At 50.0% G+C, this 27,113-nt stretch overlaps 1 protein-coding gene across 1 annotated transcript in view; it reads right to left on the bottom strand.

Moving 5' to 3' along the window:
- Positions 1 to 27,113, bottom strand: part of NBAS (NBAS subunit of NRZ tethering complex) — a 271,212-nt gene that overhangs the window by 153,686 nt on the left and 90,413 nt on the right. Inside the window, exons 24-31 of the mRNA XM_036750476.1 lie at positions 26,168 to 26,353; positions 24,184 to 24,357; positions 19,563 to 19,696; positions 17,977 to 18,039; positions 16,620 to 16,742; positions 10,195 to 10,297; positions 7,922 to 8,151; positions 654 to 766 (exon numbers count right to left, since the gene is read on the bottom strand). Of these exons, the coding sequence (XP_036606371.1) occupies positions 654 to 766; positions 7,922 to 8,151; positions 10,195 to 10,297; positions 16,620 to 16,742; positions 17,977 to 18,039; positions 19,563 to 19,696; positions 24,184 to 24,357; positions 26,168 to 26,353 (1,126 nt within the window). The remainder of the gene's footprint in view (positions 1 to 653; positions 767 to 7,921; positions 8,152 to 10,194; positions 10,298 to 16,619; positions 16,743 to 17,976; positions 18,040 to 19,562; positions 19,697 to 24,183; positions 24,358 to 26,167; positions 26,354 to 27,113) is intronic.

Here is a 27,113-nt window from a genome sequence, read left to right as displayed (position 1 = left end):
ATTAGTACAGGGAATTCCCAAGTGAGGAAGTTCCCTCCTCTGAAGCAGCTCAGCACCCACCCTGCTCCCAGGAAGCAATCTGGGACACTGATAAGCAATGGGACTTGCCCAGGGCCACAGAGCCAGAGGGTGTCAGTGGTAGGACTTGAACCCACGTCTTCCCAGCTTTAAGGCTAGCTCTCTATCCACAACTCATGCTGCCTCTGACAGTACAAATACTTTTTTAATTAGCGTTTAAACCATTACAAATGATATGGGGCTCAAGCCCCAGAGATACAACTGCCTGAATATTTCATTTGTTTCTTTTAAACGACCCACCATGCTAATGGAGGGCAGCTAGGTGGTGTAGCAGATAAGAACACCAGGCCTGGAGTCAGAAAGACCTGAGCTCAAATCCAGCCTCAGACACTTACTAGCTGGGTGACTCTAGGCAAGTCACTTACCCCTGCTTGCCTCAGTTTCTCCATCTGTAAAATAAGCTGGAGGAGGAAATGGCAGAGCGCTCCGGTGTCTTTGCCAAGAAAACCCCAAATGAGGTCACAGAGAGTCAGGCGTGATGGAGTGACTAAAGAACAATGCTAATAGACCAGAAGTAAACCAACTGGGCCCATCAGGAAATTTCTCCTGAGAGGACAAAGAAGAGGAAATCTCACCTTGCAAAGGAAGGCTCTTTACTCCAAACTCTTCGAGGTAACCAAGGGCCCGAATGAGATCAAGCTCCTCCTGGACGGCCCGGGGACAATCTGTGATCAGTTGCAAGCAAGACCTAGGAAACAAAGACCTCATCAGGAAGAAAGAGGAAGGGGACACCCAGAACCTGACAGTCAGACAGTGTGAGAAGCAGTCAGCCAGCCAGGGCAGTGGGCTCGGAATCCCAGCTTGGACACTGTCAAACTGCGTGACCCCAGGGAAGTCCCATGACCCCTCTGAATCCACCTCCTAAGTTAGAGGTGGATGGCAATCTGCACCGGGGGAAGAAACGCCTCCAGAGATGAAACCACCGGCCCCTGGCCCTTGGCTGGTGTGGAACATGCAGCTAGTTTGGTTGGTTTGTTTTCTGTAAAAAAAAGGCCCCAGGAGATGATTGCTCTCTTATAAAAGTACAGCATTCCTATCATTTCTGGAAAAGCTTCTGCCCACTGTGGTTGGGAGACCATCAAATGGAACACTGACTCAGAAGTCTCAAATAAAGTGTAATACAGGAATCTCAAAGTATCCTGGGGGCAGTGAAGCATTATGGGTTTCCTGGCATACAGTAGGTACTTCATAAATGTTTGTCAACTAAGCTTCCTCCGGCTCATTCCATCCTCTTGTATACTGGGGTTAGTTACATTAAAGTTACTGAATATTCCTTGTACCCCTCAGAGAGCAGCATGAGTGGTAGATATTATTGACCCTGGCCAGACTAAGGCTAGGACCACAGCTTAGCTCTCCTGACCCCTTGCCAAAGATGCATCTCAAAAAGGCCTTTACAGACCCCTCCCTAATTCAGAGTTCCGGGGCACTGTGGTGTGGGACTATCTTTCCACTGACAGATTTCACCTCTTCAAAGATGATTTCTGTGAGTTGCCATAGCCAAAAAACAACCTCGTGATCAGCATCTCCAAAATTAGTTAGGCCAGGCCTTAGACAAGCGGCATAGAGCCAAGCCTCTCGCTGGACTGGCCTGGAGATTCTGCTGGCTTCCCAGGCCCTCCCTTCAGCAGGAAGCACCTTTGTGAACCCAAGCTACTGCTACGCCAGGATGAGCACAGAAGGACCCAGAACAGCCCAACAGACACAAGAGCACTGACTGAGCGCTTGGGGCATGCCCAGCCCCATGCCAAGTGCTGGTGCTACAGACACTGGGGCAGGCTTTTTAGAATCTGTGTTTGATGAATGAATGAACCAACTGATGAAGGAAACCCATAAAGAATACCCTAAACCATGCACAAGGTCCAATCAAGTAGAAGAGCAAATGCTTTGCCATATTTCCATTGGGTTGGAGCCCACAGAAGGAAGAGGTGACAGTGTCACAAAGGCAGCAAGTCATCTCCAAGGTACTAGGGGAGGGGACCAGGAACAGATAGCTCCGTCTCCAGCTTCTGAGGGTGACTGTGATCCCAGAAACCTTCCCAGACCCCCACTCTGCATGACGAAGCTATTTTTAATGACCTTGTCTTTTCTTAAATCTATTACTTATTTATTTCAGCATTCTTTTCTTTTTAGATTTTGAGCTCCAAATTCTCTCCCTCCCTCTCACCCCTCCCCCACCTACTGAGAAGGGAAGAAATATGACACCAATTATATACGTGAAATCACGTGAAACATTTACATATTGGAACAAGCAATAAAGAAGTGTGAAAAGTATACTTCGAACAGCACTCAGAGTTCACCAGTTCTCTCTGGAGGTGGAGGGCATTTCTTCATCATGAGTCCTTTGGGACTGCTTGGATCGCTGTCTTGAGCGGAGCGGCGGAGTCTTTCACAGCTGATCGTCATGTCAACACTGCTGTTCCTGAGCACGCTGGTCTCTGGGTTATTTTCCCTTCACTTTGCCTCTGTTCACAAACGTCTTGCCGTCTTTTTTTCTGAAGCTGCCTCCCTCACCACTTTTTACAGCACAACAGTATACCGTCACAATCACATGCAACAATTTGTTCAGTCATCGCTTAATTGATAAGTGTCCCTATCCCGCCCAACATTTCCAGTTCTTTGACACCATAAGAGCTGCTAGACAGCTCTTTTTGTCTTAGCTGAGAGCTGGGAATCGAAGGGATGCTCATCACCTGAGGAATGGTTAAACTAGATGTGGCACATGATTGTAATGGAATGTTACTGTGCTATAAGAAACAAGGAGGATGATCTCAAAAAACCTGGGAAGACTTACACAAACTGATGCAGAGTGAAGTGAAAAGAACCAGGAGAACACTGTACACAGTAACAGAAACACTGTAACAACAAGCAAAAGTGAATGACTTAGCCATTCTCAGCAATACAATGATCCAAGACAATCCCAAAGGACTAATGATGAAGCATACTGACTTCAAAGAAAGAACTAATATTATCTGAGTATAGCCTGAAGCAGGCTATTTTTCACTTTCTTTCATTTTTTTCTTTTATTCAAGTCTTTTTGCACAAAATGACTAGTATAGAAATGTTTTACATAATTGCACGTGTACAACCAATATCTGATTGCTTGTTGTGTTCATCCTTTGTTTTCAAAGATGACCATGGCATCAGGAAAATGATGACACGACTTGCCGATAACTTTGATTTGAGTGAGGGAGGGCTGTGCAAGGTCACCAGCCTCCCTTTCTCCTCCTAAGCCATCTGGGTCCAGAGGCCTGATATTCATCAGGACTACGAGCATCACTGACGATGCTAAACAAGATGTGACATATGACTGTAATGGAATATTACTGTGCTATGGGAGACCCCTGCCCTTTCAGGCTAAAGCTTTTTAAGGTTCTCTTTGGGTGAGGTAAAGCCCATTCAGTGAACAGGCCTCTTTAAGAAGTGAGTCAAGGGATGGCCCCTTTTTGTAATTTTTTTGCATCACTCTCATTTTGTTCCCCAATTTTTCCCTTACCACTCTGCTCTGTTGTTAACTCTTCCTGAATTCTTGTTGGGCTTGGGTCGAATTAGCATTTCTTCTTTGAGGCTTTGCTTGTAGCTATTTTCACACTATTGTCTTCTTCTGAATTTGTATCTTGGTCTTCCCTGCCACCATAGTGATTTTTTTATGGTCAAGTTCTTTTTTTGTTGTTGTTTGCTCATGTTTTTAGCCTATTTCTTCACTTTGAACTTTACGTTAAGTTTGGACTCTGTTCACCTGGGGGTGTGAAGGTACTCTCCCAAGCGTCAGACTTTTTCATGCTACTGTTTTCAGAGTTAGTTATGGGGGATCTACAAGTTTTTGGTGCTTCCAAGTGCTGTGATCCTGAGAGAGGTGTGGTCACAGCTCTCTTGGTGTGTGATACGGTCTTTACCCAGGAAGAGCCCCTGCTCTCCTGCAGGCGCAAGAGCTAGTGCCCCTCTTTGCCTTAGAACTGCGACCCTAGTCCCTGCTTCCTTGTGACTGATCACAAGTCCTCCTCTATACCCAGAACTGCATGTGGGCAATGCAGCTGCCAATCCATGGCAGCTGTACCCAGTGCTAGCAAAGAGTCCCCTGTAATCTCATCCTGACCAGCTGTAGGACCCCCTTTCTTCTCTGGACTGAGAGCTCCCAAAACTGCTGCTGTTTCTTGCTGCCATGGCATGTGTGTGCTCCAGAAAGGCCTCCACCTCAGTGTCATGCCCCTCTGACCAAACTGCTAAGTTCTCTTAGGCCAGAAAAATGTCTTACCCTGACCTTTCATCAGCTCTACTGCTCCAAAATTTCATCTGAGGTATTATTTTAAAGTTGTTTGGAGGGGAATGTTGAGAATCCAGCTGGGTTACTGCCTTTAATCTGCCATTTTCACCATCACCTTGTCTTTATTTTGCATCCATTTTAGTATGCATTGGCTGACTGACTGGTGGACTGACCGAGAATGTATCTGCTGGACTGCCAGCTCTTCGAGAGCAGAGGCTTTCTCCTTCTTTGTCTGATACTCCTAGAGCTGGGCACACAGTGAGTCCTCAACAATAAATGCCCACCTGCTGCAGTCAAGAGAATCTTGGGGTTGGATGGTACCTGAGGGGTCAGGACCACCCTCAGAGACCTGAAGACCTCCTGGTGTGGGAAAGCCAAAGACTTTTAAGGCAGCTGGTCTGAGACTGAGATTCAGACACTTCTGTCTCACTCTCAGTCTCCTCACCCTGATCCTCATTCCAAAAATATAACCTATCCATTCATCTCCTGTCTGTACAGGACCTGACAGCGGGGGAGGAGGGGGGAGGGGCAGGGAGGGGAGACGACAGAATAAGGTTAAGCCTGCTAAAGAAGGAAGGCAGTGGGTATATGGCTGAAGCCTCTGACAGATCACAGGGCTTTAGGCACATGAGTCTGCCCCTTGGGGCCTGTTTCCCCACCTATAATATAAGGAGATTGTTCCCACCGACAGCAGCCATCTCACCCAACCCACTCATCTTATAGGTGAAAAGACTGAGGCCCAAGCAAGTGAACTGACCCACCCAAGGTGATCCAAGGAGCAAACAGCAGGGCCCACAGCTGGACCCAAGCCTGGGACTCCAAAGTAGCCACTGCTTCTCCTGCAGCTTCTCAAGTCCTTCTGGGCTCCCACATTCTATGGGATTCTGAGATCTTCTGACAAATCTGCAGGGGCCTGTAAGGGTTCCCTGGTTTCCACAAATAGAAAACAGAGGAAAGTGACAGATAACCAGTGGGGTAGCACAAAGGAAAACCAGATGGAGAGTCCCTAAAGTCAATGAAGAAAAGCTCAGGGAAGCAAAGTCAGGCCGATGCCAGCAGGGTCGGGAATGATAACGCAAAGAGGAAAACCCAGTGTGGAATTGTGATCTTCCGGGCCAGGGGGTTCCCGCAGGTGGGGGCTAGCATTCACCGAAGCCCTCCCCACCCTGCTGTTTGGGGGCCTGGAGCTTTCACTGGGTGGCGTGATCCCAAGGGTGACAGAGAAAAGCATGAAGCTGCTGCTGAACTCTTAGAACCTGTCTTTCTAAAAAGATGCTCTGCCTCTGGTGAAGGGCTGGGGGCTGGGGAGCAGCCCGGACAGAGCCACAGGGGGGTGGGGCAGAGGTGGAGGGAGGGAGGGGGTGGGGGCAGGGGGAGGCTGGACTTTTACACAAGAATCCCTGAGGGCCTCCTGCCAAAAATAATTAGAGTGAACCGAAACCTGGGTCTCAAAGGTGGTTGCATTGGATGTTTTCTTTATATGAAGGAAAAGATATGATACCTTAAGGGAGCAAGGAAAATACATTAAGCACTTTAAACAATTTTGTCAAGTTTAATAACACAGTTGGAGAAAAGATGATTATCTCCCAGAGAAGGTATCAATCCAAGAAAATAAAGTTTCTTTAAAACCTTGCTGGGGAAAAGCAAACGGCTTTGTTCCCTGCTGTCTCCGGCTGATGAGGAGCTGGCTGGCCCACAGAAATTAATAAAGCTTTCAATAAAGACAGGCAAATCAGCCATTATGAGCCAACTCTGGCCACATAACACAGGTAATCACTGCTCACGGGTAAATAATAATAAACTAAAACATGTGACGTGTTCATTTGGAAAGGGTAAGGATCTCCAACTGGGGGAGGGAGACCCTTAAGAGACTGCCCCCTCCCCAATCCCCAAGCCCTTCATTTTACAGATGATACCCTTCTTATGGTTATGCAAAGTCTTCAGATAAATGAATGGCCTGAAAACCTGCACAGGAGCTTTAAAGGGATCCAACCAATTGTCACCTCATCTTTCCACATCTTTCAATGTTTCTGTTCTTCACACCTAAGAAAAGGTCTTTACTATTATTCCCACTCTACAGATGGGAAAACTGAGACTCAGAGATATACAGAGATGCAGCTGGCTTGTGGCTGAGATGAAACTGAAGCCTGGATCTGCCAGCTTGGTGAGGGAGCCACCATCCAGGGAGGGAGGGACCCAACCTCAGCCGAGCAGCCCCATCCTGGGGCTCTATGATTCATGCCCCTTCCCATGAGGGCCCTTCAGACTGGTGAAGGAAACAAGCACCAGCCTCTCCCTCTAACTGACTAATCACCAAGCATGGCCGAAGCCCTTCCTCTGGCCAGGCATGCGCCAGGGCTGGCACTCCAGGGAAGCCAAGAGAATGTGGAAGGAGGTCTTTCCACTGTGGCCAACACTAGCAGTGCTAGCTAACTGACTGACATGGCCCCGGAGGCCTTTTCATTGGCTTTGTCCAGAAACCTCGAGGGAGCTGGCCATCACCTACAACTGCGAGGAGAGACCTTGGCATGATTGCAAGCTATTGATTTAAACTTCTGGCAGTTTCCAAATTTTCATTTTAATTCCAAATGACAGAGAAAATCCTCTGGAGAAAGGCAGGCTAACACTGGACTGTTACTGTACCAAGTACAGGCACAGTGGGGAGACCTGTGGCCAGGCCCTCTGGGGCAACAGAGCCTGAGAAGCCCAGGGCTGGGGCCTGGAGAGAGCCCTGCAGGGCAAGTCCCATGGGTGGGATGACTCCCCACAGGACCCTGGCCAAGTCACTGCTTCCATGTGTACAAGCCAGGGCTCGATGAGGGTGGCTGGGTCTGCAGGAAACAGCTCGTCCTGAGACCACAGCAGGGTCAGTGTCAGCCAAGGGGCCCCCACACCACCAAGATCAAGAAATCAGGCACTGTGCTTATTAATAAATGCTCAAATGATTGACTGACTGGTACCAGACAGCCAAGATGCTGACTTCCTGACCCAAAGTTCCTCCATGGCCTGGGCACTGTGAAGGTGGGACCCTGAAACCTCTCTAGATGACCTGGCCCAGCCCCTTTAAAGATCTTGGATGTCCAGCCCCACCTTCCCCTGCCCCAGGGAGGTATATGTGAGCCCCAGCCCAGGGGATCCCTTTAAAGCCGGGTATTAGTTTTCTTGGATGTAAAATGATAAGGTTGGACAAGGAGCTCTCCAAGGTGTGTCCCAGTGCTAATATATGGTACTCCCGATTCAAAGAAGAACCTTCGAGCTTAGGGTCAGAGGACCTAATGTGCCCCCAGCAGGGATCCTTCCAGCTTGGGAGCCCAACAGCTGCTACTCACCTGCACTGGGAAATGTCCAGGTAATGGTATTCCCAAATCTCCCTGTCACCCAATCTAGCTGCAGCTCATGGAAAGATCTCAGCATTACAGGATTACCAGTTAACAGTTAATAACCCCGTGTTAATATGCACATTCTTAATCCCCCTGGAGGTCTCCCACTAACCCACCACTAGAAGGCGGCCAGAAAAGAACTCATTTCCTAACACAGTATCACACTCATTAGACTCTGAACAAAGTGGGGCCAAGCCCATACCTCGCCAAGTCCATGCAGCCATCAGCGAGGTTGGTGGAGGAGTTGAAGTACTCTCGGCTGGCAGCCAACACCAAGGCCACGCTCTTCTCATAACTGACCCTGAAGGGAGCCTTCCCTTTGTGGGGCCCACTCCCCAGGGGGCCACTCACACCAGCACTGCACTGCATCATCTGGCCTGCCAGGTGGAGCGTGTCCAGGCGACTGGAGCACAGGAGGCTTTCTGTGAAGATCTGGACAAAGGGGAGATCCATATTAGGCAGAAGAACAGCAAAAGGAACATTCCAAACCCAGAGGACGACTCCCTGAAAGCCGGCTTGGAGGGAGGGAAAAACCTGATTCGCTCCCCATGCCCAAAGGAACTACACTCTAACTCGCAAACACGAGCCTCAAATGTTGAGGTTCCTCACCAGTGGGAGGCTGTGGCACCTCCCACATCAAAGGACTGGCTCTTTCAGGGGATTATTTATGAAAGTCACATTGAAAGATGACCCACCTCCCCAGCCTGCCTAACCAGAAGCCCAGTCATCCAGCTGCCACACTGAGGTCTGCCTGCCTGACCTGCTGCCAAAGAGTGTTTGAAGAAAACAAGCCACTGACGAATGAGGATTTCACACAAAAATGACTGTGCTCTGCTAGATACCTAATAGGGCCAATTAACATGAAATTAATACACAGCAATTAGATAGCCTAGAGCTGAGACAGTTTACATTCAGACTTCGGCTTCCCCAAAACCAAGACGGAGATTTGTTCTGCGACTCCAGCAGCGAGCAAGGCAGAGAGATTCTCATGACTGTCAGGAGCCCCCTTCTTCCCGTGTGGCGCCCTGCCACTGGAGAATCCTGCCTATGAGCTCCCCCCCAGGGAAAAGAAGCAGCAGCCCGGGCCTTCTTCCCATGGCCCCTCCTTGTCAAGGTGTCCCTGGCTGGGGACTCCTGAGGGAGCAGAATGGAGACCACACTGAAGAGCTTTTCCATCTCCCAAGAACAGCACGATATCATATTGGCACAGGAATCCTAGATCTGGGGCTGCTGTCTAGTCCAGCTCTTTTATTTTACAGATAAGGAAACAGAGGCCCAGGGTGGTTAAACAACTTGCCCTAGGTCACACAGATAGTAAGTTCTAGAAGCAGGATTTGAACCCAGAACCAGTGTGCTTTCCCCTGTGCTACACTCTCTTTAGCTACAGAGAGAGCTGTACAAGCACCCAGCCTGAAAGTATATTCTCATAATGTCTGAAAATAGCCCCCTAACACAGTCACACACACCCCTCCTCCCTCAAAAAATTAACCCATGAGGTCCTGAAGGAACACTGCAGAAGAATCACTTAAAATGTATTCCTTTGGGGGCGAGGAGGAGGGAAGGAATGACATTTCAAGTCCTAACTGCATCTCCTATAGACCATTTTAATAGCTTTTTCAAAATTCTTTTAATATGCTTTCAAATGCCTTCCCAGGAGATGAAGATTGGCGGCCATAAGCAATTAAGGCTGTAAGCTATAATAAAAAGAGTTTAAAATAATATTAAACTTTTAAAGGATGTCAAATTTCTGAGACAGATGACTCCATGAGGAAACTTATTCAAGGCCCACACACTTAGTGTAGAATATTAAAGAAAATATGCAAATACACAAACATTGGCATAATTCTACTCCAACATAATAACAGCATTTCAGAAATACTAATGACAGCTTTGTCCTAGGCACGAAATGCATGCAGATCCTTTTCTCCTGAAATTGGATTTTAAGTTTCACTGTAAGGGCAAACAGAAAACTCTAGAGGCGGCCATCTAGGGCCCACGGGGACATGCTGGGAATGGAACTCAGTGCTCAGTCAAGCGTTGAACAAGAATCACATTTAAAGGAGAGGCTGGCCATTCTTCAGTTGCATGTGTGCTCCTGGCACAGCGTCTCCTGTATTAAGACATGACTGCTGCTTTTCTTGGCTCTCACTCCATCAGCAGCCTCCACTTTGTGACAGCAGAATGAGCTTGGCCACTCGGGTCAGGGCACCCAGCTCAGGGCTGGCTGGTATCCACCCAGTGGGAACACTCAAATGGAAGACTTCTTACTTGGGATCATCTATCACAGAACTGGCTTTTGTTGTTTACAAAATGCCAGAAGGTCCATTCTCCATTGGAAGCACGAGGACTTAAGTTGTAATATAAATTCCTCCTGTCCCAGTTGAATGACCAGTGAACCCCATACTGAGCTTCCAAGCCAACCTCCTTCACAGTAATGGAGGGATAGCTCAAAAAAAAGGGGAAGGATATAGCGACCTCATAACAAGCTTCTGGTTCCAAGCAGGTGTAGACTGTCCGCTGCATAGCCAACATATCCTGCAGCAACACCTTCCAATGAGACTCACTGACCGGGGGCTGCCTGCAAAGAAAAGAAACATCATTGTTCTGCACCTGACCCTCACTTACAGCTGACGGAGTCACATTCCAGCCACTTATCCAAACACAGTCCCCTAAGATGTGCTCACATCAGGCAATGGACAAGCGAATGAATGAATGTTAACAGAGGATTCACTTTTTAAAAGACACTTGAGACTCAAAGTTGCAGGTGAGAACCTGATTAGAGGTGGTCTGGAAAGCTGGCCAACATCCCCTCTGCCCCCTCTCCCCCACAGATGCCACAGCATGTGGTTCTCCTTTCAAGGCTCCAGAACCAAACAAACGGAAGAGGAGAGGGGCTGTCGATTAGCACCTTCTAAGTGCCAGGGAAATGCCACAGAAAATGCTGTAAGACAGTTTCCAAAGAGGCACTGGAGCTGGTCTTGGGCAGGCAGGCTGCCCTCCGGCCTCTCCTCTGGATTCAGCTCACTCTGGAAGCGCACTCTGCCCCTTGGCTACGTCTCCCATCAGGAGGCACCTCTACCCCATGGCCTGCCCCCATCCCACAAGCTCCTCTGAAGGATGACGAGCAGGCTATGCTCCTGAGTCCCGACACTGGGGACCTTCATCTCTTCCCTCCCCGCCCATGCACGTTTCAGCTCCCTTTGGTGGACTGTCTCCCTACCAGAATGGAGGCTCCTGGAGAGCAGGGACTGCTTTTTTTTTTTTGGAGAGGGGAAGGCAAGGCAATTGGGGTTAAGTGACTTATTCAAGGTCACACAGCTAGAAAAGTGTGTCAAGTGTGTGTCTGAGGCCACATTTGAACTCAGGTCCTCCTGACTCCAGGGCCGGTGCTTTACTCACTGCACCACCTAGCTGCTTCCAGGGACTGCCTTTCTGCTTGTACTCCCAATGCTCTGCATGGTACCTGACACATAGCAAGCACTTTCTAGACATGAGCTGACTTTCATTGTGGGTTGGATTCTATGGCCAGAAAGGTTTCTGCCAAATCATTATCATGGAAATATCAGGAGGTCGGATTGTTTTAGCAATTTAATCTTTTCTGTATAAAAATCATAATAATCGTAGTTAGCTTTATGTAGCACCTGTTAAGTGCGACACTGTGCTAAGCACTTCACACATATTATCTCATGTGGTCCTCACCATAACCCTGGAAGGAGGTGAGATTATTAGCCCTGCTTAATAGATGAGGACGCTGAGCTACTGACAAATAAAAATACTGAGTCTACGTTTGGTGAAATCAGTGAATAGCAAGTTATTTTCAAACGTCTGGTTCAGAACATGATAAAAGTTAAAACCTGATAAGCATTTACTGAAAAGTTTCTAATTCTTCCAGCCTGATTTCTCACAAAATCAAGTCATTTCCTTCATAACTTGAAAAAGCAATGAGCTTTCGGAAAAGGTCCAGAATCCAGCCTGATAGGAGTCTCTGAGAAACTCTCCGGGGGGGAGGAAATAAAGGAAATACACAAAAGACTTAGAATTTGATCTAGTGCATGGTCCCCACAGGTCCCACTGGCTCTAGGGGGAGTTAATTCAGAGCTGAAAGGGAAATTTCTACAGATTTGCTACCTAATAGCAGCACCTAAATCCTAACTGGGGGCCACAACCCCAGGGCACCAGGCCCAGATCACAACAGATCCCACACTCTTCTCATCTACCTTCAGCAACAGAGCGCCTCCCAACAGCTGCTACCCAACTGGACCCATTCCTGATGGCTAAAGACCTCTGTCACCCTTGGCACTCCTGTGACACTGAATCCAAGGAGACTGAAAACAACCCTCCTCTCCTCTCCAGCTCCTTCTGTCTCTCTCTTGTCTCCAGTTACCTCAACCTTACAGCCTCAGACCCACTCCAGATGGCGAGATGTCCAGCTACTTCCCTGCCCTTTGGGACTCCATCCATCCCAGGCCTGCACTCCCAGTAATGGTGGTGCCTTCTCTCAGACCTGCCCCAGCTCCCAGGGGTCCTGTCCCCATGACCACCTCTGGCCTCTCTCACTATCACTCAGCAACCACTGCTATCATCTAACCCAGTCCAGACCCCCCTCCCCGTTTCCCTAATGAGTTCAGTGCCTGGCTCCCCAACTTTCTCTGCTCCTTAACTCTTCCATCATGCTAGGGGACTTCAGCCTAGGTGCTGACACTCCCTCAAACCCCAGGTCCTCCATGACACCTAACTGGCACACAGAAATGGTCATAACTTGGCCTTGACATCACCCATGAAGTTCCTTTGTCCATTCACAATCTCCCATCACTCCATCTCTCCCTATGCCCTGCTCCTCTCACACCTCTGTGCTCACTAGGACACTTCCATTCCCCCCGACCACACTCCCTTCATTCCCAGGCTATGCCCTCTCCTCCTTTCCCAACCTGGACCACTTATTGATTGTCTTCTACTCCCATGCTCCAGGTCCCAGGTTCCCCGGTCCTCTCACCTCACACTGCCAGCCTCCTTTACCTCTCTTCATATGACACAGCTGGAGACACTTAATAAATACTTACTGCCTGCCTGACTGACAAAACCCAAAAATCACACTGAACAGCATCCTCTTCAAATTTGGATTCTTGAGGCCCTGACCCCAAGAAGAGGCCCTTTAATCCCTCCCTAATGGATTCTCTACCCCACTCTGCACAGCAGCTTTTCCAAAGCCTCAAGTGTTCCCTGTACCCCTGCTCCATCTTTTCTCAGCTCAGCTTTACTGAATAAAAAAATAGAGGCTGCTCACCACAGACAAGCTATTCCGCAGTCTCCCCTCAACATCACACATACCCCACAATTTCCTACTGGCTCCGGACTTTGAAGAAGGTCACTGAGGCTCCCAATCCTGGCCCCTCTCATCTGCTCCCACACATCGCCTCCATTTCTCCTCTCACTCTGGAATCTTGTCTTTCCCCATCTACCAGTTCCTTCCCTACTGCCTAGAAACAGGCATTTCTCTCCCAACTCCCAAAAATCTCTCAGTAAATCCTTGAATCTCAGACAATGATTATCCTAGAGCCTCTTCCTTTTTCTCTATTAGAGGAAAAACCCAAGCCCTCTACCCTCGATTCCCCCACATCTTCTCTGCAGCTTGGCTTCCAGCCTCCCAGCTCCCCAGAAGCCGTGACCTCTTTGTGACTAACCAGAGCGGCCTCTGCTCAGTTCTCAGCTTTCCTGCTCTCTCTGTAGGACCTGACCCAGCTGCTGACTCACGATCCCTTCCATGCTACTCTCTCCAACCTCCATTTTGTCCTCTACTTCTCTCACTCTGTCTTAGTGATCTCACTGGCTGTGATGAGTTCAATAATCATTTGTATGAGGATGCCTCCCAGATCTAAATCTCCAGCCTTCAGCTTCTCCCCTCAAACAATTAAAAAAAAAATCACCAAGCACTTATTAATCCCCTACTTTATGCAAGGTGCTGGGGATCCAAGCACAAAGAATGAGACCATCCCTGCTCACATGGGGCTTACCCTCTAATATGGGAAGCAACAAGTATATAGATAACTAGATATCATGAATAAACAAAGAGAAATAAAAACAAAGTATGAAGTCCAAGGCAGTTTGGGAGGCAGGGTAGTGGGATCAGGAAAGGCTTCAGTCAAGTCAATGAGCACTGGTTAGATCCCTATAGAAGACGGTGCTTATAAGAAGAAAGGAACACTGTGAGTCCAAGACATAGGATGATGGACAGAGGGCCCTCCAGGCCTGGGGACGGTTCACGCAAAGGCATGGAAATGGCGCCCCCTGGAGCTTCCCAAAGCCACTAGGATCAAAGAGAAACGCTTCCGATTGACACGTCAAGCCCTCCCAATCTGCCCCCTTCAGACCGGCCTAGTCTTCTGACAGCTGACTGGCCTCCTCCAACTCTGCCTTCCAGCCACACCAGCCCGACCCTAGCTGTTACACACTTACACACAGAGAGACACAAACATATGTACACGTATACGTACACACACGCACACACGCACACACACACACACTCTCAACACTCCATCTCCAGCAACCAGGCCTTTGCCCTGGCTGTCACCCAGGCCCGAAGGCAATCCTTCAACAATTGTGTCTCCAGGAACCACCTGTTCCACTGAAGACTCAAGGGCCCCCTTCTTACCGGAGCCCTTCTGGTGCCTGCTCAGCAGCGAGTCCAGCCCAGATGACCCGGCATTTGCTGTGCCTACTCTGTCTCCCACTAGAATGGACATCCTTCTCTCACTAGTCCTTGGCACGGATAGCCTCCCATCTACCCTGAAACCCTGCTGACTCGTCTCTCCCTTTGGAACGTGCTCCTCAGGAAAAGACCAAGATGGCTTTTACCTTCTGTGTCCTCCTCATGCTTCATCAGGGCTCATTCACTGACCCACAAGCACACAGTCAGCACTTCATAAATGCCCATTCATTGGTTGGTTGAATGACGTGTGGAGATTTCCTTTCCCAATTTTCCCCGTTCACTAATAATCTTTTTATAGCTTCTTTCCCTACCTCCACACCCCAGAAATGGATATTTAAATGAAGTCCCTTCCTTCATCGGCATGAGCCTTTCCATGAATGTTTCCTAGGTATTTTCTGGGGACTGACAGTGCCACCCTTATGGAGACGTGCCGAGAGCCTGGGAGATGTGAGAGCATAGCCTCTGCCAGACAGGGTCCAGAACAGAGAGGACCTGGCTGGAAGGTGGCTCCTGGGAACACTCCCCACGGGTGCTCATTCGGCCAAGTCTCCCGTCCTGCCCACTCTTAGGAGCCTAAGCCAGCTTCCCCAAGGGTCAGAGCTCTGAGGCCGCAGCCTGCTCCATGCAGGCAGTCACGAGAAGGGCACAGAACCTGAAGAACCACTTGCCAGCGTGACCTTCCGCCGCTTTTCTTCTCTTAGTACAGAGGGGGAAGGCCGATGAGTTCATTTCAACCTCTCGGGCGCGGCCGTAGGATCGGACTTTTTCTGGATTGGGGTGACGAGGACAAAATGTCTGAGGAACGTGAATTAAAAAATATGACTGACACAATTTCCTAAAGACCGCCTGACGGTCTTGTCTCTAGTAACGGCACAGACTAAAGGAACTATCACCATGTGCGCAGCAAAAGGCGCAGCAAGAGATGGACACAGCACAGGTGATCCGAGCCCCACGCTGACCTCATTCCATGACCACAGAGACACAGCTGCACAATGTGGGTATGCAGTAAAGACGGCAAGCAGCCTGGTGCCCTCTGCAAGTCCCGGGATCCATGACTCCACGACAAGCCCTTCCTGCCCCGGTGCCTCCCTCCCCCCATTACTGTGGATTGGTTTTAAGTTGTCTCCCCAGATGGAGCGACAGCTCCCTGAGGGCAGGCCCGTGTCAATGCTGTCTGCGCACCCCCAGCACCTCACACAGCTCCCAGCTCAGTCAGGGGGACCGAGCTGGACTCAGACAGAAGGAGCAGAGTAGCCGTCCAGGGTAAGGAAGAGAACAGCATGACATGGCCGGGCACAAGGAAGTCTACCTTCTTCTATGGACACAGGCTCTTCTTGTGACGCTGGAGAAGGGGTTATGTCATGGACTCTAATATCGGAGGTAAAGTAGAAGACCCCTCCAGAGAACAGTCTGTGCTTGAGGCCCTCCTTTGGGGTGGGGGCCTGGGCAGGGTCAGAGGAAACAGAACCCATTCCCAGTGTCTCAAGTAACTCCCCTTCACTTTGGGAGAGTTGCCTTCTTGGTTTTCCCGCCTGTCATATAAGAGTCATACCACTGCCCCATGCCCCCCCAAGTTGTTGTGAAGATCAAATTAGAAAATGTGCGTGAAACTGCTCTAAGGACTACAAACATGCCTCTGAACATGTACAAACGCATGTGTACATGCACACGTATGAACATGTGTGTAGGGTCATTTAAGTGAGGTCAGTTTTTTGTTTGGTTTCATAAAACAGAAAGAATCATGACCCTCTCTCATAGCAGAAAACAGGGAAGAGTTGCATGCTTAGTAAAATACGAGAACCAGGAAAACAACCAACGGAAAGGATGAGAAAATGAGGGAGTACAGTGGACCAGCTTGGGCCAGAAGGAGGGATGAGCCCTGCCCCACCCTAGCCCAGCCCTGCCCCTGTTCCTGCAGGAGTGGTCACAGGAAGCAGAGGAGATAAGAGCTGGAAGAGATAAGGGGATGGGGGCCATCTGGGCCAACAAGGGAAGGCTCACCAGTCCCAGGAGGGAGAAGGGACACATGCAGAAATGCATGTGATGCACACACAAAACTAAAGAAATGTGAAAAGTCCAGCCCATTAACAGCTGTCATCCAGAAGCCACAAACGAGCTGGGCTCAGCAAAGCAGCTCCAAGCAGATGCTGTGCCCCCAAACCTGCCAAGAAGACGGGCCGACCCGGTCACTCACTTCCGTCCGGTGTGCCTGCTCAATCTGACCATCAGCTTCCGGGCCTCCTCCTCATGTGCCTGGGTGTTTTTTACAAACGAGACGGGTTTCTGCAGCCCGTGCTTCTCCAGGAGCTCAGACACGCTGCAGACAACACAACAACAAGGGGGTGAAGGGCCGGCACAGGCCAAGGCACCTGCTCACTACATATAACAAGCCACATTCAAGCAGCTACCAAAGGGAACAGGAAACATGGCCTCCCTGCATGCGCTGGCCTGACTCCTAGGGACAGAGGCTCTGTGAGCACAGCTTTCCAGGACACTTCCAGTGACTAGGTATCATCCTGATACACCAAATATGTTCTATCCTAATAGGGGCCTCCTCCAAAACAGAACAAAACAAAAACGCATTGTGTTTGGTTGGCGAGTTGGCAAAAGAAAAGCCCAGATTCCCACAGGACCCATGATCTTTGTTCCATAGCTCCTGGAGCATGCAGTCCCTCTCCCAATCTAGACCACAACTGCATGAAGGAAAGCAGGGCCTGGGTCTTCTTCCATCTGTCTCCCTCTGGCAGATCCTAGAGCACTGCTCTGGGCAATGCAGGAGCCCAGCAAGCTTTTACTAAATGAAACTGCCCATCCCCACCAACCCAACTCTCCTCACTAACTACCCAAAGGATGAGCTAGAGCAGGGTTATTTTTAAAGGGGCCTCTTCCATCAAGCTGACCCATGGTTCCATGCTCCAAAGTTATACCATGGAAAGAACAATGATCACAAACCACATCCCACCAGCATGGAAAAGAACTAAAGAAGCAGCTTTCATACCAGAGGCAGGCCTCACTAGGTCAGGCTGGCCTGACATGGTGAAGAGGAAGGGTGGGGGATGGGAGATGGGGGTCGGGGAAGGTAGGGGAGGGGGAAATCTGCCAGAGCAAAGAGTCTGAAAGAAGACTATCCTTAAGGGCAGATCTGCCAATGCTTGGGAATATCCTGGCACAGAAGGTTAGGCCTCTTCTGTTCTGCATGAAGAACATGGCTTTTAGGTTAAAAAATAACAAGAAAGGTATATCCCATGGATCCCTGCAAAGGTTCCTCCCACTCATCCCAGTCTCCTAAATACTCATCTGCTCTGTGACATTTCTTGCTCATCAGCTACAGGAATTCCCATTAACCTGTTTCTTACTGTGGACAGGCCAGGACAATGGGAGGTGAATAGATACAAGTTGGTGAAAGTGATGAAAACACGGATGGCAGCTGGCAGCTCATTCAAAGGACTGTGAGTCATCGCTGGTAGAGACAGAGAAGTCTGAGCAGGCCTTGCAGAGAAGTGGGCAGCCCTTTGGTTCCCATGAAGCCAAAAGGCTGAAGCTTTTCTTACCTGAGGATCTGCTCTAGCTGGTCCACCTTGTCATGAAGAGCAGCTGTCACCGCAGTCTTAGGACTACAAGATTAAAAGAAAAAGGAAGGAAAAGTGAGTTTTACCTCCTGAATCTTATTCCTAGAGACATCCAGTATGAAATACAAAATCCACTGAAGTGAGAACAAAGATGAGACAGGCCCGTGCTGAACCAGAGGCAGCACACACAAAGGCCATTCCACTGTCCTTGGTGCTGAACTCTAGGCTGGCAGCTAAGATCAACTTAGGTGGCATCTTTGGTCTCCCAGGCCCCAGGCTACTCCCTGGAATTTCTCCCTTTCTTCAAGACAGCTTGAGCACCATGACCTCTACATGAAAGCCTTCTGATTTCTCCCAGCTGCAAGTGCCCCTCCCCACAAACTATTCATTTTGTATTTGTTTTGTGTACGTTCTCTATATCCTTGTATGTAGACATGCACTCACATGCGTATAAGCTACATATTACACGCACATGTATTATATATTACATACATATTTTACATGTGTATATATATGTATATATATATACATATATATATACACGTTATGCATTATATACATTACATATCACACACACACGTCATCTCCTGGAGAACATAAGCTCAGTGAAGACAGGAATCACTTCACGTTTCTCTCTCTAGCCTCCGCCCTTTGCCTTGCTCCTGGTGGTAGACACTCAATAAATTCTTGTCAATTTAGGGACACTCCCAAAGGAAGCAGACTCTGAGCAGTCCAAAGGCCCAGAGGCCTTTAAGATGAGTTCCACCCAGGGTCTCTAGGGCACCTGAGATGCAATCCTGCATAAATGACTAAAGGAACCCTCAAGCCCTTGACTGAGTTCCTGCAGTCCCAGGATTCAAGGATCCTGCTAATTCCAAGGAGGTTTCAAGGTTAGCTCCCCTCAAAAAGCATGACTTTTCTCAGCCTTGACAACATAGAGAAGCCCCAACCTTAGCAAAAACTCCCTCCTTAATGGAGACTCACTCATATGTGGGTGCTACCTGATAGTCATCCACAGAGAAAGGAAAACAACATTCACATAAGGGGGTGAGAATACCAAGGCAAGGGGGCAGTGGGTGAAGGAAGCCCAAAACACCACACTCAAGAGGAAGTCGCCATTGTGTGGGAGCTGCCACCTGGAGCGCATCTGGGCAAAGGGGAAGACCAGAGAAAATCTCCAGAGACGACAGCATCTGGAGTTGGAACAGACCTGAGAAGTCATGTGATCTAACATCTCTTCCTCACAGATGAGGAAGCTGAGGCCTTACAGAGAGAGGAGATTTGCCAAGGTCACCCAACACAAAATCCAGGCTCCCTGATGCTGGGTCTGGGGCTCTCTCCATTCTGCCTGGAGAGCCAACCAGCAAATGGCAGGACTCTATTGACCAAAGTCCAACTACATGACTTAGGGGAGATGTGGCCTGAGACTCGTAAAGCAAAAGCTTCAATTTCAACAATTCAGTCACCCAGTATTCCTGTACGGCTTTAGTGCCAGACTGACCCCATTCACACATTCCTTCACAAAAAGACCCAATCAGGATGGCTGTTGATCCCATGAGAATCCTTACCCATAGCCTCTCTGAGGAAGGCATTCCAAAATATCGTAGCAACAAGACAGCTGGTCATCCCGCTCACAATTGTAGATGCACTCCAGGGCGATCTCCATCAGCTGATCCTGGTCTGGGATGATTTTCTGCTGAAGCTAGTGAAAGCAGAGCACACTGGGCTTAATGCAAGAGCATCTGCCAACAGATTTACCGTCACTTGCTGCCGGGGAAGAGCACTGTCCATAGACTCTCAACAAGTACCATTAATCAGCTGTAAAAACCAATCTGGTGACTTTTTTTTTTTTGCTTACAGACTTTTGAGGTCTTTAATAATTCTAAATGAAGTCTTGTTTTAATTACAGAACCAGTCAGAGAAGCTAATTTCTAACCTCTATGCTTTGCATCTGCAGAAAACAGACTCTCCAATTTATGACCCACTGAGGATGAATCGGATCAGGGTAAGCAAAAGGCATTAAAATGGCAATTCATTAAAAGCAATGCTTCCAGCCCTAAAGCCATCTTTTATGTGATTAAATTAGAAATATATATACATATATATATATATATATAGCCCATAATTCCTAAAATTACATCAGCATATATTATAAACCTATTGTTTTTCCATCATTATTTATAAATCATTCATTTAAATACACAGTCCAGGATGGAAGAATTCAATTTGAAAAGAATTCTGGAACATGGCTCAAAATGGTATTAAAAGAGGCCTTGCCCAGAGTGTAGGCACAGAGACCACCCTGGAGGCTGAGAAAAACAGCTGCTTTGGGCCATTATCGGCAAAGATGCAAAAGCATCAATGCAGAGTCATGAATCTTGAAGGCATTTTGACAACTGTTAAATTAAAAAACACATATATAAAACATTTCTCCATTTAGATTTACTATTTGTAGCATTGCAGGGGAGGTTTGGAGCTGTTTTCCTAAAGCCTTTTACCTAAAGGAAAAGACAAAGAAATGTATTGGGTCACTCCACACTCCCTTTGGTTTTTTGTCTGTTTGTATGTTTTCCCAGATTTCTAAGCTTGCGAGTTCCCACAAAAAGAAACAACCACACAAATGGTGAAGAGAACAAAATAACAAAGAGATTTCACTGGTTAAAAATACCCAAAATGTGGTGGAGATGAAAAGGGGCGATAAGGGAGGTGCCAGGCAAGTCCGCCATGGTTTCATGAGGGACTGCTAGGCAAGATCATCATGGTAGAGGGATAGCGACACAGATGAGATTGGGAGTCCAAGAAAGCACCAAAGCTGTCGTCGGGCCAGTCAAATCAGAAACATCATTTGTAAACACCTTCTCTCATCACGGGATTGTGGTAGGAAAGAAGCATCTGAAATTCTTGAGTCTCCCTCCCTCATTTAAGAGATGGCAAAACTGAGGCCCCCGAGGTCAGATGCCCACAGTACCTCCATGAGGAAGTGGCAATGCCAGGACTCAGGCTCCATCCTCTGACTCCAATCCCAGGGTTCTTACCCACCCCCACATGGCCACAGATGGTGAGGCCCAAGCACATGGAATCAGACAGAGACATCCATTTTTCCAAAGAGACAAAGAAGAAGCAGTCACTCATGGGAAAGGGGCTATGAAGGGCAAAGTGAGAGCCAGGAGGCCGGATGAAAGAGACCAAGGCCGGCAATGGCACTAAGAGACATCGAGAAGGGGTAGCCATCTGTAAGGATGTCAGAAAGGGGAACAATTCAGAAGCTGGCACGGCCACATCTGTGCCATCCTTGCCTCCAGTGCCCAGCGCCACCTCCTTCCAGCTCATGCAGCTTCACCTTCCTCCAGCTCAGCGTGACCATTCATTCATTCATCCCGACTCCAGGTGAACACAACCAGATGGCCACTGGGGGATGGCCTGCCCTTCAACAGCTCACCACCACTTCCAGAAGGCAGGCAGCTGAAGCTCATCACGGTCCCACACCTCACCATCTTTCCTGGCAACATTATGACCACGGAGTGACCAGAGCCCAACTTCTCATTTAATACATGACCAAACTGAGGCCCAGGCAAGATGAAGACCTTGCCCAAGGTCACCTCACTATCAAGTATTCAAATCATGACGTGATAAAGGGTCTTTGCTTGACACCAGCACTTTCCAAGAAGGCGCTTCCCAAGCGCACTTCCTCTCTGCCTTCCCCTCTGCCCAAAGTGGCTTCTTCATTTCCTCTTCACCTCGGCCTGCCAAAAACCACTCATGCTTTTAGGCCTTGCTCAGACGTCCCCTCTTCAGTGGAGGATGGGCTCTCCACAGTGTTTACCCCACTCGGCCCTGGTGGATCATCCACCCTTCCATGTGTGGGCATAGCCCAGGACTCTGAGCTGTCCTTGCTTCTCTCCTCACACTCTGGGATGTCTTCGATGATCACTGGACATCACATAGCTCCCACAGCTACATATCCAGCCTGTCTCACATCATCCACCACCTACTGGACATTTCAAACTGATGTTCCACCCCTCTACAACAGACCTGCTCCCACGAAGGCACACCCAGGCCTCTTCCTAACTCCCCAGTCTTGGTTACTGACACTGCCAGCCTCTCGATCACCCAGGTGGCAGCAGGCTCAGCGTTCCCCTCAATGATGCGCTCTCTCTCCCTCACCCCTCCTGACCAATTAGCCTCCAGGTTTTGATTCTGCTCAAGCTGTGGGCCCATCTCTAACATGTGTCCAGCTCTCTCCACGTTGGGAGTGACCTTCCTAAAGTCCAGACCAGACTGTCATTCCTCTGATTAACAACCTCTGGTGGCTCTGATGACATGCTTGGGACCTAGAGTGCTGCACGAGCTGGCTCCAGGGTGCCTTTCTCATCCTTCCAGTGCTCCTCACTCTCCCCCTTCAAACATCCTGTGTTCTAGTCAAAGTGACCTAGACATGGCGTTCTGCACCCCCTCCCAGTGAACCCACAGAGGCTGCTCTCCTGGCTGGAAGGTCCTCCTTATGGGCGAGGGTAGATGAGAAGTCCTGTCTTGGACATGCCGACCTTCAGATATGCCCAGGTTAGCTAGGTGGAAATGCCCAGGCAAGGTGAGCTCAGGAGAGTCTTGGGCTGGAGGCCAAGATCTGGGAACCATCTGCATAGAGATAGAATGGAACCCATGGGAACTGACCACATTCCCCAGTGAGATCACATGGAAGGAGTGCAGAGGCCCCCGGACAGAGCCCCCAGGGTCCATCTGGGAATAGGTGGGACTCGGGGAAGAGTCACATCACCAAGAGAAATGCAACGTTGGACGCAATCCCTGGGTTTGTGGGAGTTCCTGTCTGCTCATGGGGCAAAAAGTGACTGGAAATAGGAAGACCCAGCCGCTCTCTGCTGTGGTAAAGAGGGAGAGGAGCAGTAACACAGACAGGCTAAAGGCAGACAATCAGTGCAGGAGGAGGAACAGCAGCAGTGCAGTTAAGCAGTGACTTGCCCAGGGTCACACAGCCAGGAAGTGTCTGAGGCAGGATTTGAACTCAAGTCTTCCTGACTCCAAGTCCAGAGCTCTTACCCACCATGCCCCATAGACAAATACGAAGAGTGGCCCTTTCTACCTCTCCAGTCTTCTCCCATCACACTCCCCCCTCTCTCCTGGTCTGAGCTACCCCTTGCTCAACATGCCCCAGGTGGGCAGAGGGCTCTACAAGCAATCTGTCTAGAAATGACAACTATTTCTACTTCCTAATTCAATTCAACTCACTAGACACTTATTAAGCAGTTCCGCTGAGGACGGTCCTGGGGAGGGGCCCTGCCCTCCGGGAGCACCCAGTTAGGTAAGCACAAGACAGCTGAAGGGACAGAAAAGAAATGAGGTGGGGGCAGGACGGAAGCACGAGGCTGGTACGGGAGCGAGTCAAGGTGTCTCTGGATGAGGAGGGGCCGGAGGTGGGCTCACCATGGGGCAGCCTGTGCCAGAGTACAGACACAGGGGCTGCTTCATCTGGGGCCCAGCAGGCGGCTGGGCTGGCTGGGCTGGCTGAGCTGGCTGGGGAGGGGTAAGCAGGAAAGCGACCACCACTTTAGGATGGACCCGGCCAGGCCGCACCTCCCTCCCTCTGGTCTTCACCTCCTTGTCTGTGTCTCCTCCCCTCCAGCCGTTCCTCTTGCCCCTCCAGGGGCTGTCTTTTCTCACTGGAACACAAACTCCCTGAAGGCACAGACTAGGCAACTTGCTCATGTCTGCACTGCCTGTGCTCAGCACACAGCAGGCGCTTACTGTATGCTCTATCCTTCCACCTACAAAGAGGAGGGGGGCAGAGACTGTGAAGGAACTCTGATGCCATCAGGAATTACCTAAGGCTGGCAAAGCTGCCGCCACCTCCTGATCCTCCAGGGGTGACAGGATCTGGCCTGGGCTCAGGAGTGGTGGGCGATGGAGGGGACAGTTATTAGGAAGGGGCAGGGCAGAAGTGCAGAGGGCCCAGACTGGAGCAACATGTGAATGCGAAGAGGATCACACACAAGGCATGCTGCGTGGGAAAGACCGAATATTCTAGACTAAAACTAGAGATTAGTTGATCCTGCCCTGTGGTCAGTGGCCATCTGAGGTAAGTTTCCACAGAAAAATGCCATGCTCTGTGACCCTACGAAGGCCACGCAGCAACTCTGACCCTCCCCAGAAAGGACTGTGAGCCTGGCTACTTACATCTGGTTTGGAATGCTGGAATATCTTCAGGGGGAACCTGAGATCCCCTGCGGCCAAGGTCACCAAATAGTCTCTGAGCAGCTGGTTTGCTGCGCCCGGGGACTGCTTCTCCCACCGGTGCAGGAGGGGGACCATCCACTGATAGGCGTTGGTCACGTACTTCTCCTCTGAAGACTACAAACACAATTCGACAAGCCCTGTGACCAAAATCACCCTCCCATCTCAGCTGCCCCTGGGCACCTCCCACCCTTGCCCTATCAGGCTGCCAGCTGGACTTGGTACTCTCCACCATCCCATGAGGAAATGCAGATGGGGGGACCAACAACACCATCCCACCCCCACCAGGGCCAGAAGGAGAGCCCAGGCATCCCTGGGACATAGATAGGGAGGGCAGGCTGGCCAAAACCACCCATGAAATGCTGCTGGCACAGTTCCATCATGCAGCAGCACCTCTGGCCTCCAATTAGCAATGGGGCCACTATGGCAACCAGTGAAGGGACCTTCCATTGTGCATTACTCTGTTCCAGCTGTGTGGGAGCTATACAGAGTACTAAACTGTGGAAGGCACCCAGAGGGAGGGGGAGATTGGGCAGCACGTGGAGTGCTTGGTGGCTGCAGGGACCAAAGAAGGCAGGGAGCTGAAGACCCCACCCCCACCAGGTTTGGTGTCTGGGGCTGCTAAGAAGGAATCACCAGTTGTCTGGGTTAAAGGGGGCTGAGACTGGAGAGCACAGATTTGAGTCCACCCCTTCCTCCAAGAACAGCCATGGATCCAATGAGAAGGTGGTGCCCTCCCCCAAAGAGTGGAGAGTGAGCGGAAATACTGAAGCTGTCTACAGTCACAGAAGGTGACAAAGATCAAAAAGGAGTCAGTACCAGGTGAGAATCCTCCCCACTGAGGAGGTGCCTGAGACAGGCATCCATGGCCATGCCTAAACATGCTCCCTGCCAGGGCCACCATAACTTCAGGAGGGCAGTGAGCTGAGCCCAAGGGCTCTAGACAGATGGGTCCCTGGCATGCCCTGAAGACAAGTAGGGGGTGGTTTTACAGGTCCCCAAGAGTATGCCCAGCACAGTTGAAGAATGAGAAGTCTGAGAAGCCAGAGGTGGTTAGGGATGGTTATCAGACTGATGCTGAGCTCACCAACCAATTAAAGGGGTGGGCACAAATCCCATAACCCCTGGGATGAGCCAAGGAGGAAAGTGAGGAGCATGGCTCCACTTCCTCACCTTCCCAGGTCCTCTGCAGCCACCAAGGAGGAATACAGGGCAGGGAATGCCCCGGGGGAGATTTCAAATGACAACAGGGATAGTGAAGTCCCAGGCCAGAGGGGTCTCCTCTACTGCCTACCCCAGAGGACCCCACTGGTCCAAAGGGAAACAGGTGGGGATGGGGAAGAGCCATTTGATTTCCAGAATGATTGCTGTGCTCATACATTGAGAGGCCCCTGAAACAGTACCCTCTGCCCCTGAGGCCAAGTGACCCCAAGTTGCCTGATGGGCACCCCTTCATGCACAAGATCTCCCAATGTCTTTGGGCCCCGAATTGCCCCTCTGGGGCACCTCCCTGTGAGTACGGGGACATGCTTGAGCAGAACCAAGCATGAGGGCTCGGGCTGGCCTCATGGGCCTCTCCAAAGTCCCTCTGCAGCCAGGCCTGAGGCCACTCCTGTCTTTCTGGGACCACAGGCAGCAGGAGTACATTCCTCCACATTCCACTTTTCCTACATGTAGAGACTGATTTCAGGGACCCCTGGATCCTATGAGCCCAGATGGGATTCTGAGAGGACATCGACAAGGCAGGAAACAAAACCATGAGGAGAGAATGCCCACCACGGGACAGCTGCTGGCTCTTGGCCAGAGACACGGGTACCGGCACTGTCCCAGAGGGAGCCAAGCAGTGTGGGCAGCCAACGCTGGGGGACTTGGGGGCAGGGAAGGTGGCTGCGGAGCTACTCCAGGGTCAAGGGGAAAGGGAACCTACGCTCTCCATCAACAGCCGCAGCTGGTCAATGGGCTTCATCTGCTGGAGATCCTTCAAGGTCAAGGTGAGGTCGCAGCCTGCTTCATAGACTAAGGTCTCCAGGGTAACCAGATCATCACAGAGGCGCAGCAAACCAGGAATGTTCCTCTCCATCCCAAGGCGGATGAGGGACAGGGCACAGTCCACCTGCACCCAAGAACAAAGAGGAGGGCGTCTCTTAGCACAGTGCCATCCCAGAAGCCTTTGTGGGCTTTGCCCACACAAAACGCTACAACTAATCCCGTCCACTCATCCTGCACAATTAAGGCCCTCCCTAGTCACACAGCAATCTCTATTATGGCCCAGATCAGGTCTTCTCAGGGACCTTCTACAAACCTAGTCCATCCCCAACACCTATACAAGGGAGCCCATCTCCGAGAATCAGTTAAATTCTGGGCGCATTAAATGGAGTTATGTTCTGGTGTTAACTAATCAAATTATGCATCATCCCTCCCCGGCCCCACCAAAAAAATCCTCCACGGCCAATGCAACCGCCATAAACATTTTCCTGAACCAACCAAAAGAAATTGGCTAGAGGCATCCATAGACACCAAGGAAAAAGAAATGCCACATCCGTGAAATCCCTAAAAACGAAAGAAAACTATCGGTCATCACATACCTGTCACCTGTAACTGCAGGAAAGAAGTGCCTCCCTAGCCCTTGAAACAGAAGAGCATCACCAAGCTGGAAGAGGGTACTCCCCAACACACTCGCGACAGAGGCCATGCGACCCGGGTGCTGAGCAGAGACTTGCCATCTCTGGTCACTTTGCTCATCCACAAACTGGAGGAGCACAACTGTCCCATATCCCACAATCCCATGCTTTACACCCCTTTCCAGGGGCCCCAGAGACACCACCTCCACCCATCCAAAGCCACCCACTTCACATGTCCTTTGTGCTTTGGGG

Source organism: Trichosurus vulpecula, chromosome 3, assembly GCF_011100635.1.
Source record: "Trichosurus vulpecula isolate mTriVul1 chromosome 3, mTriVul1.pri, whole genome shotgun sequence".
Lineage (NCBI taxonomy): Eukaryota > Metazoa > Chordata > Mammalia > Diprotodontia > Phalangeridae > Trichosurus > Trichosurus vulpecula.
This window is presented reverse-complemented; position numbering and strand designations above follow the sequence as displayed.